This window comes from Misgurnus anguillicaudatus, chromosome 18 (genome assembly GCF_027580225.2).
Source record: "Misgurnus anguillicaudatus chromosome 18, ASM2758022v2, whole genome shotgun sequence".
Lineage (NCBI taxonomy): Eukaryota > Metazoa > Chordata > Actinopteri > Cypriniformes > Cobitidae > Misgurnus > Misgurnus anguillicaudatus.
The window spans coordinates 29,645,102-29,655,246 of NC_073354.2; the positions used below are offsets into that span (position 1 = coordinate 29,645,102).

The 10,145-nt window shown below is 38.6% G+C and overlaps 1 protein-coding gene across 2 annotated transcripts; it reads right to left on the reverse strand.

The window, feature by feature from the left end:
* Window positions 1-98: 98 nt before the first annotated feature.
* On the reverse strand, window positions 99-10,141 carry LOC129429090 (uncharacterized). 2 transcript variants are annotated; one of them, XM_055185571.2, is made up of 8 exons: window positions 9,982-10,141; window positions 9,753-9,810; window positions 9,077-9,201; window positions 5,951-6,007; window positions 5,017-5,086; window positions 4,706-4,942; window positions 3,578-3,760; window positions 99-682 (listed from the first exon to the last, which is right to left on the reverse strand). In XM_055185571.2, exons 1-8 carry the CDS (start codon window positions 10,051-10,053, stop codon window positions 474-476), a joined length of 1,011 nt encoding a protein of 336 aa, XP_055041546.2. In that variant the 5' UTR covers window positions 10,054-10,141; the 3' UTR covers window positions 99-473. The 2 variants fall into 2 exon arrangements, with proteins under 2 accessions (XP_055041546.2, XP_055041547.2); XM_055185572.2 differs by lacking the exon at window positions 5,951-6,007 and having other exon boundaries at window positions 9,982-10,140.
* Window positions 10,142-10,145: the final 4 nt, after the last annotated feature.

The window sequence follows — 10,145 nt, forward strand, 5'->3', positions numbered from 1 at the left end:
ATCATGTTTTGAAGCTTTTTTCTAATCGTCTTGCTATTGTCATTCTTACTAAAAATTGTGATAAAGATCTGAAAATATTAAATGTTTTTGAATCAAAATGCAAGTCTTGACATGTTAATCTTTAATGTCGTCATGAAATACTATCACAGATTTTATTGGCACGTACGGAAGATACAACATATCAAGCGCTTCAAGAAATGACAATACACACTACCTAGGTGGGAATCAAAAAAATGTTTTGGATTTCAGTTCCTTAGTAGTTTTTTTTTAACATTGCATACAGTGTATTACCCACAGCAGCATTTTGTTCAAATAAGAATAAAAATTTTCAATCAGTCAGTAATGTATATTTTATTATAAACAAAATTATCCCACACTAAACTTTCTTCACTGGTGGAAATTATGTAAACAAACCATTGTAAAAATTCGTTTTCAGTATTTATTAACCCAACTCTTAACGTCTTTGTTCAACTTTACAGCCACTGGTGTATAACAGACTGAATTCGGGTCACTGCACTTTTATTTTCTGGACACGTTAGAAGGCCGTTGGCTGTATCGTGGAAGAGCACGTTAACAAGATCCACTAGGTTTTCTTGAGATGGTGATGATATGTTTGGACTTGGCCACACATAGTTGTGGTTGTGCGTGTGATGCATCACCACTAGAACTGTGGCTTTATCACCTGTAAACATACACAAAGTCATCTGAAGAGTTACACACAGTGTTATGTGTTTTCCATTAAGGTGGTGATTCTCAACCAGGTGAGTCCCCCAACATCTCTCTTAATGGACACCCTCAGATTGGTTTTTGTGTCCTGAGTTTACTTGGGTGTATTTGATGAGAGACATCCAAAATATGCAATGTTAGGGGCTACAAGACCTGATTGAGAAACACTGCTTTTAAGGCATCATGGTAAAATAACTGCATAACACATCTCAGAATCTGACTGACTGCAAAAATAATTGTATTACTTGGTATGTTTGTTCTGTTTTTCAGTGTAAATATAAAGAAAAATTAAGATGCGTTTATTTGAGAAACAAAACTAAGATTGAGACCCAAGACATTAGGTCTTGTTTTCTGAAAACAAGTGAGTTCATGCTTAAAATGGGTATTTAAAAAAATGGCCAATGGGTTAAGAAAAATCAACTTTATCTCAAGTTAAAAGAAACACCACCGTTTTACAATATTTCACTATGTTCCCACCTCAACCCAGACGAATCAATGCATACCTATCTTTATTCAATGCGTGCACTTAAAGGGAAATTCCGCCCTAAAACGGAATTTAGGGTGTTTTTTCGTTGTTAACGAGTCAAACTTTCATTTAAAAGCATATTTATGACTGAAGAGCAACATTTAAGATATTTAAGATGTTCGTTTTCTGGTAAACTTGCCTTTGAATGGGAGTGAATAGGGCATGTCGCATGAGTGCACAAAATCTCTATTTTTACAACACTAAGAAGGCTCGACACAACGTGATACTTTACTCGAAGTATCACGTGGGTCTCTACACATGAACGCGAGCATTGAGAACATTGTTTGTGTACACAGATTTTAGTAAAAGCGAAAAGTTTGGAACAACTTACCGTGCTGTTAAACTGCGTCCCGCCGCCATCTTGCCAGTCATGAGCAATCGATCTCAGAATGCGACATAAGGAGGAAGGAGAGTAAAGATGGATAGCTCCTAAAGCATAGTTCCATATAAATGCACGGATAATTTGTTGTTTTGTCTCAAGTGAAAAACAATATTGACTCTGTAGTTGAAAAAGTAGCGTCCTATGGAGTCCATTCAATCGCATTCTGAAATCGATTGCTCATGACTGGCAATATGGCGGCGGGACGCAGTTTAACAGCACGGTAAGTTGTTCCAAACTTTTCGCTTTTACTAAAATCTGTGTACACAAACAATGTTCTCAATGCTCGCGTTCATGTGTAGAGACCCACGTGATACTTCGAGTAAAGTATCACGTTGTGTCGAGCCTTCTTAGTGTTGTAAAAATAGAGATTTTGTGCACTCATGCGACTTGCCCTATTCACTCTCATTCAAAGGCCAGTTTACCAGAAAACGAACATCTTAAATATCTTAAATGTTGCTCTTCAGTCATAAATATGCTTTTAAATGAAAGTTTGACTCGATAACAACGAAAAAACACCCTAAATTCCGTTTTAGGGCGGAATTTCCCTTTAATCTTTGTACAGCGCGTCGTGAATGTGTTAGCATTTAGTCTAGCCCCATTCATTCCTTAGGATCCAAACAGGGATGAATTTAGAAGCCACCAAACACTTCCATGTTTCCCTATTTATGAGTAGTTACACGAGTAAGTATTGTGGCACAAAATAAAATGTGGCGATTTTTTGTTTTGAGGTCGATAAAAAATGAGGCGAGAGGGGTGCCCCAGAGGTCGAAGTGCTGCAAACTAAGTGCTTTCCGCCATACAATATAGTTCTCATTTTTTTATCTGTTTAAAAATTCGCAACGTTTATACTCATGTAACTACTCATGTAACAGTCTTTACAGGAAGAGTATGTAGGAGTGTGGCCAAAACTGGTACTGCAATCACACAACTGGTGGCCAATACACAACATGCCATGAGGGCTGTAACTCCACTTTTTAAATGACAATATCCTGGCTAAAACCACTGTTGTCAGTGATATAAGTATTTGAAATGAAAATGATTTCTTAATGTCTAGTGATATATCAGGGCCATTTTGGATCCTAAGGAATTAATGGCGCTAGGCTAAATGCCAACACACCCACAACACGCTGCGCAAAGATGAAGCGCACACTGAAAAAAAGATAGGTATGCATTAACTCATCCAAGTTGGGGCAAAAACATAGTAAAACATTGAAAAACTGTGGTGTTTTCCTTTAAACAAGACCCAAAGGGATAGTTTACCAAAAAATGAAAATTCTGTCATCATTTACTTGCATTCATGTTGTTTTAATGATGGTAACCAAACATACAATTGACTATACCTGTAATATTTTAGGTGTCAGTTTTGCTTCTTAAGTAAATCTACATTGATTTAATTTTTTTTTATATTTATACTGTAAATCAAGACATATACTTTTTTTATGTGGGGCCTTTAATTTTCTGGCTTGCCTACCCGCTTTCCACATACCAGATCAAGGTGCACATGACGGAAAAAACGCAATTGATGCTAAAAATTTTGTGTCAGATGAGGAGTTTGAAAGATACTTAAGCCCGGAGTATCGTCGGTTTTATACGTGTACAAGAACGTACGTGCATGGTCGAATGCACAGCCTTGCAAAATATAGTTGTAAAGTATATTTGACTCATCTGTGCAATGCATCTCCTGGGCTACATACTACATTCTCCTGTACACGCATGTGTGATGTACGCAGAGTTTCAAAAATCTGGTGCGCAAACAGTATCCTGGCACTCTTGTGATGACAAAAATTGTGACCCTCGCATACGTGTAAAAATGGACCATACTTCGGCCTTTCTTCCTTAATTTACTGATAATCATGCAGTCATACTTCTTCAGAGTGTCTGATATTCAACATGTTCATTTAAGCAAATCTCGAAATCTCTACTTCTATATGGTTTTGTCATACCTGGGAGTTTCCTCAGAGCTTCTTCAATGTCAGTTCCAGCTCTTGATACCACTGGACAGAAGAGCAGTATCAGCTGACAGTCTGCTATATCAGTCAATGTAACTCTCTGCAGCATCGCAAGAATTTGCTGATCTGCTCCAAGTGTCTGGCCACAAACGAGTGAATGCACTTTGACTGACGGCTCATAAAAGAAATATATAAAACATAAGCATATACAAATGTATAAAACCAAACCGAAATTATGTTTGTCAAAACATTTTTGTTTCCTCAACCAAGGCTTTGTTCCTGTAGCTGAATGCACTTTGGATAAAAGTGTCTGCCAAATTCAGAAATGTAAGCAAAATTGAGATGTCAAATATTTAAGATTTTGTGATACTTAAGGTCACTAATTTGACCAAAGCAGTGAGCCACTTTCTTTGAAACATTTCTACGTGTGGTTTAAGAACCTTGTAAAGGCCATGTTTTCTTAAAGGGACACTACACTTTTTTTTGAAAATAGCTAATTTTCCAGCTCCCCTAGTTAAACATTTGATTTTTACCATTTTGGAATCCATTCAGCTGATCTCCGGGTCTGGCGCTTCCACTTTTAGCATAGCTTAGCATAATCCATTGAATCTGATTAGACCGTTGGCGTCGTGCTCAGGAATAACTAAAGAGTTTCGCAATGATATTGCGCAGCAGCCGAAAATAGTCCCCTTAGTATCTTTCAATAGGGCACTATTTTTGGGCACTATGTAATATCATTGCGCCTCCTGTAGCCATGTTACAGCAGCAAAGTCCTTGATTATTGCGCCAGAATGAGAGTGTAGTTCCTATTCATATCTGCCTAGAAAATCGTAACTTTTAATTTTTCGTCTGTCTTAGTACACGATATAACTACAGAAGAGTCAAGATTTAAATAGGTAAAATATCCAAACTCTTTGGTTGTTTTTGGGCGTGGTGCTGATGGTCTAATCAGATTTAATAGATTATGCTATGCTAAGCTATGCTAAAGTGCTAACGCCACACCTGGAGATCAGCTGAATGGATTCCAAAATGGTAAGAATCAAATGTTTAACTCTAGGGGAACTGGAAAATGAGCATATTTTCAGTGTCCCTTTAAAGGTAAGGCATCTAAAATCTACTTACCATAAAAGCTTGGCGTGTTCATTGGTATCGAATTAGTTTGGCTAAAATGTTGTTGTGGTTGTCTGCTATCCGACGCTGCTTCTGAACCCCAGTGGGCTTTATTAACAAATGCTTCATTGAGACTGTTTAAGACCTCGATGTATGGTTTTAATGATGCCTGTGCTACTTTGAGCTGCTCCTCTACTTCTCTGAAGGTTCGAAGACTCTCTCTTAACACATCCTGAACCGCAGCATCACCTGTGACAAAATAAACACCTTGATTCTCTGATCATTTTTTCTCTGGTTAATTTTGTAGGCCACACAGTACTCACTGCTATTACGGTGTTGCATTAAATTCTTCAGGGCATTGGCAAATGTTTCTGGACCGGGATGAGGTGAATCCTTTTAGGAATAAAATGATCAATAATCAATAACCACAGACCACACTGACCTCCTGTATAGCTCAGTGGGTTAGCAGTGCAAAAGGTCATGAGTTTGAACAGGGAACACACATACTGATAAAATGCATACCTTGTAATGCACTCTAAGTCGCTCTGGATAAAAGCATCTTCCAAATGTATATTTGTAAATGTAGAATAATATTCACAATTATATTGAACAAATGCAGGTGTCATTGATTAACAATATGACAATTAACTTGAACTTGAGGGGCTTGAAGTACAGCTTTGCACACAAATCTGTACCTAAATGGTACATACACTCACCTAAAGGATTATTAGGAACACCTGTTCCATTTCTTATTAATGCAATTTCTCAAATGCTTCAATGTATTTAGGGGTGTGGTCCTGGTCAAGACAATCTCCTAAACTCCAAACTGAATGTCAGAATGGAAAAAAAGGTGATTTTAGCTATTTTGAGCATGGCATGGTTGTTGGTGCCAGACGGGCCGGTCTGAGTATTTCACAATCTGCTTAGTTACTGGGATTTTCAGGCACAACCATTTCTAGGGTTTACAAAGAATGGTGTGAAAAGGGAAAAACATCCAGTATGCGGCAGTCATGTGGGCGAAAATGCCTTGTTGATGCTAGAGGTCAGAGGAGAATGGGCCGACTGATTCAAGCTGATAGAAGAGCAACTTTGACTGAAATAACCACTCGTTACAACCGAGGTATGCAGCAAAGCCTTTGTGAAGCCACAACATGCACAACCTTGAGGCGGATGGGCTACAACAGCGGAAAACCCCACCGGGTACCACTCGTCTCCACTACAAATAGGAAAAAGAGGCTACAGTTTGCACAAGCTCACCAAAATTGGACAGTTGAAGACTGGAAACATGTTGCCTGGTCTGATGAGTCTCGATTTCTGTTGAGACATTCAGATGGTAGAGTCAGAATTTGGCGTAAACAGAATGAGAACATGGATCCATCATGCCTTGTTACCACTGTGCAGACTGGTTGTGGTGGTGTAATGGTGTGGGGGATGTTTTCTTGGCACACTTTAGGCCCTTTAGTGCCAATTGAGCATCGTTTAAATGCCACGGCCTACCTGAGCATTGTTTCTGTCCATGTCCATTCCTTTATGACCACCATGTCCTCTGATGGCTACTTCCAGCAGGATAATGTACCATGTCACAAATCTCGAATCATTAGGGTTTCGAGCACGAAGTGCTGAAAACCTATTGTATTTGTCTGTTTTATTATTATTATTTTTCCACGGTAAAACGCGTTGCCCAGCCCAAACCGTAAGTCGTAGAAACTTGCCACTTGGTCAACTGGTTGTATATTAGCAGGCTACTCAGATACAGTGAATCAGCCAAATCGGCCCATAGGTGGCGCTATAGCAATCATAACTCCTAAACCGGACATCATACACTCAAGTGTTTGGTATCATTGTATCCCTGGCTCCAAACTTAAAAAATGTATATCTTCGATTTCATTTCTGTCATAAAAAATGTTCCGCTATTTTCGATTTTGTCAGAAAAAATAAAAACGAACTAGTCCTAGGTTTTTCGCTCGATCGGAATCGTTCCAGTGCTAAAATGTTCCTTGGAGTTGGAATATCAATAATTATAAAAAAGGTTGAACTTTCGACTCACGGTTGATATGCCACGCCCAAACGTCTGATGTGTGCGCAGCCAATTGGACTTTTTTGCCTATAATTGGGGACAGAAATGAATTATCAACACAACACTTGGTATTTGTGATGAGAGTCATGGCCTGAGGTTGCGTGCCTCGTTTCGTCACAGTGCCACCTAGTGGTCAGATGAATCATTTAAATGCTTATAACTTAGGCTGAGTTTGACGTATTTTCATGCAACTTTTTTCCTTAGAGTTTTGAATTGTTGCTGAGTCCAACGATACCAAACATGGCAGGTTTCGCCTTACGGATAGCCCTGCGCAGCAAAATAGCACTTAAAAAACACGCGCGAATAACTCCGCGAGGGTTATTCCGATCGACTCGAAACGACCATAGGAAGAAATTTACTTTACCTTCTGAACAAAAAACTCTATTGGCGTTATGTTAAAATTTCCATCAGAAATGGCCGAAAATTGCAAAAAACGAAAAATTATCTCAAAATTGTATGTTTTTTTTTACACATAAATGGTTATAACTCCGCAACGAAATGACATTTTTTTACCAGATTTGATACGCTGATGTCTGAGCAGAGTCTGAGGCAATACAAAAAAAATTGTTTGCCTACACCACTAGTTGGCCTCATAATTGAACAAAACCTTTGACATTGAGTAAGCCCAATGGTCATACAATTGTTTCTTCACTAAACTAAAGTGAATAGCCGTGATACTAGCTACATGTAACACAGTCATGACCCGAGGTTGCATGCACGAGTTTGTCATAGCGCCACCTAGTGGTTATTTGTTATTTTCACTTAAAAATACTGCAACCTTACATCTAAAATCATGAGTCATCATAGATTGTGCCTTTCATGGCTTTGAGTATAATCATTGGTGGATTGCAGTTTACTCCCTAGCAACCAATGAGAATACCCTAGCAACCATTTAGCAAGAGCTGTATCTTTGTATCAGAACATCTTAGAAACATGGGGTTCGGCTATTTTGACTCATTAACACTATATTAACATTTTGTGACCCGAGTTTTGCCACTGCAAGCACCACAAACATTTCCTTCAGTGTTCTGTTTGTCAATGTTCCGTGAGAAGAGAGGAAGACATTTCACTGAATGATAGCACCTTTTTTTGCTGACAACTATGAACACGTGTGTCTGGTAGCTTACTTTTCATCATTTATTTTGTACAATGCAGCAAATCTACACAGGCATGCCCTTAAAGCTCTTAAGGTCCCAAATTGCTTGAACCCAAGCGAATGACTTCACATTAAGCACGTGACATGTTTGTCCTATAGGTGCACGTGTGTTTAAGCATACATAGTCTGTATGAACTGTTTCTGACCATCTCTTTCGTTTTTGTGGATGCTGGATCAGCCTGGTCGACGACGTCTGACATCTTTGATGTGCTGTCCACTGTAGGTCTTTGTGGTCTGCTGCGCTGCTGTTTGTGTCGTATATGCACGTCTGCAGTCTGTTTGAACCATTGATGACCATACCATGACTCAATGGCCTTTTAGTTAAACTAAACACAGCCATTTCTGAATTGTATGTTTCCGTATAAATCTGAATAACTAATTCTCGTTAACAAATTATCCTTATAACTTCACATTAAGGACATTAAATGTTTGTCTTATAGGTGCACATGTGTGTAAGCATAAATAATCTGTATGATCCGTTTTTGACCATCTCTTTCGTTTTTCTGGAGCGAGGTGGTCTATCATTCATTGTGTCTGTATTCGGGTGCAACTCCTCAGCCTGGTAAGCGACGTCTGACGTTTTTGACGTGCTTTAATGCTCGAAACCCGGCAATTGCTGCTTGCAGCTATATTTTCATATTGGTTTCTTGAACATGACAATGAGTTCACTGTACTAAAATGGCCCCCACAGTCACCAGATCTCAACCCAATAGAGCATCTTTGGGATGTGGTGGAACGTGAGCTTCGTGCCCTGGATGTGCATCCCACAAATCTCCATCAACTGCAAGATGATATCCTATCAATATGGGCCAACATTTCATTGTTGAATCAATGCCACGTAGAATTAAGGCAGTTCTGAAGGTGAAAGGGGGTCAAACCCTGTATTAGTATGGTGTTCTTAATAATCCTTTAGGTGAGTGTATATGGACATTTTTAAAGGTTAGTGACAGCTTGGGACCATTTCTGACCATTTTTCTGACCTTGTAAAGATCAGTTAGTTTCTAGAGAAGCATTGTTTGGTTTGCAGGTGTAAAATTAAATTTGTATACTTTAATAAAACACAGCCTACAGGTACAAATATTTTTGGGGTGGCGATGCATTTTATATATTCATGTTTCTCATCTGGCTTGCATTAGAGAGACAGGATTACCTTTACAGCATCTTTTATAAGCTCCATAATCTTCCTTCTGAGTTGAAAGTTCTTGATTCCTGGGAAAAGCTCATTGAGATCTTCCCTGGTCAAAGTGAGGACTTGAGCATCATCGATGCCTGCATCTGAAAGTGTAAACAAGGCAGTACTGCAAACGCTTTCATTTAATAGATGTCATGCTGAAATTATATATTATATTCATAATGCTCTCTGCTAAAGCCATTTCTAATGGATTTAATGGTAATAATGGGAATTGTAATGGTTTTAATGGAAACTATTCTGGTCTATACTAGTCTATGGGCATCTACTGGTAATGTAGAAAGAAAGGTGCAAAAGCTGTCACTGGGGCGGTACCCTTTCAAAAATTACACCTTTGTACCTAAAGGGTACATACTGGTACACAAATGTACATATTGGTACCTAAATATTAGTACATAATAGGATCATTTTAAAGGGCACCACCCCAGTGACAGCTTTTGTACCCTTTTTCTGACTGTGTGGGATGTTATCTGACATATATAGGAACCAACTTGTTTAAAATTAAATTCTAAAGGAATGAATAAACATTACATTACGTAAGCAGGGTTACTTTCCTACACTTGGCAATCCTGTAACATTTAGCATGAGGCAGGATGTGATGAAGAAGCCATTATACGAAAAGCATCATGTGACATACCATCTAAAGCAGACGATCTAGATAGTTTCTTGATCTGTTCTCGGAGATCTCTGTCCCTCTTAAGCAAATATGAACAAAAATAAAGATAGTTAGTTATAAAAAAGCCCTGAAACTAGCACCTGCACTGCAGGCACATACGTTACGTAATTTACCACAAATACATTTTATGGGAACCACAGTGTGTTTTGGAAGATTAACACAATAAAATATTAAATATATCTTTTTCTACCTTTTCTTTGTTGGACCTCCACGCGGGTGGATAAAGCCATTGGGAAAATCCTGCGAACCCTGTGTAGTTCATTTCTCAAGTAGTGAAACCGAAAGTTGATGTTGTTGAAACTAAATTGGAGACAGCTATGAGCTGAAATGATTTACTGACTGACTCGGATTCAG

Excerpts from the sequence above, each read along its gene's own strand:
- LOC129429090 (XM_055185571.2), bottom strand. The coding sequence starts at position 10,053 with ATGAACTACACAGGGTTCGCAGGATTTTCCCAATGGCTTTATCCACCC. Across the intron at positions 5,087-5,950 it reads TCTTCAACTGTCCAATTTTG|GATTCACCTCATCCCGGTCC; the intron begins GTGAGCTTGTGC and ends TATTCCTAAAAG. Across the intron at positions 683-3,577 it reads AGCTCTGAGGAAACTCCCAG|GTGATAAAGCCACAGTTCTA; the intron begins GTATGACAAAAC and ends GTATGTTTACAG.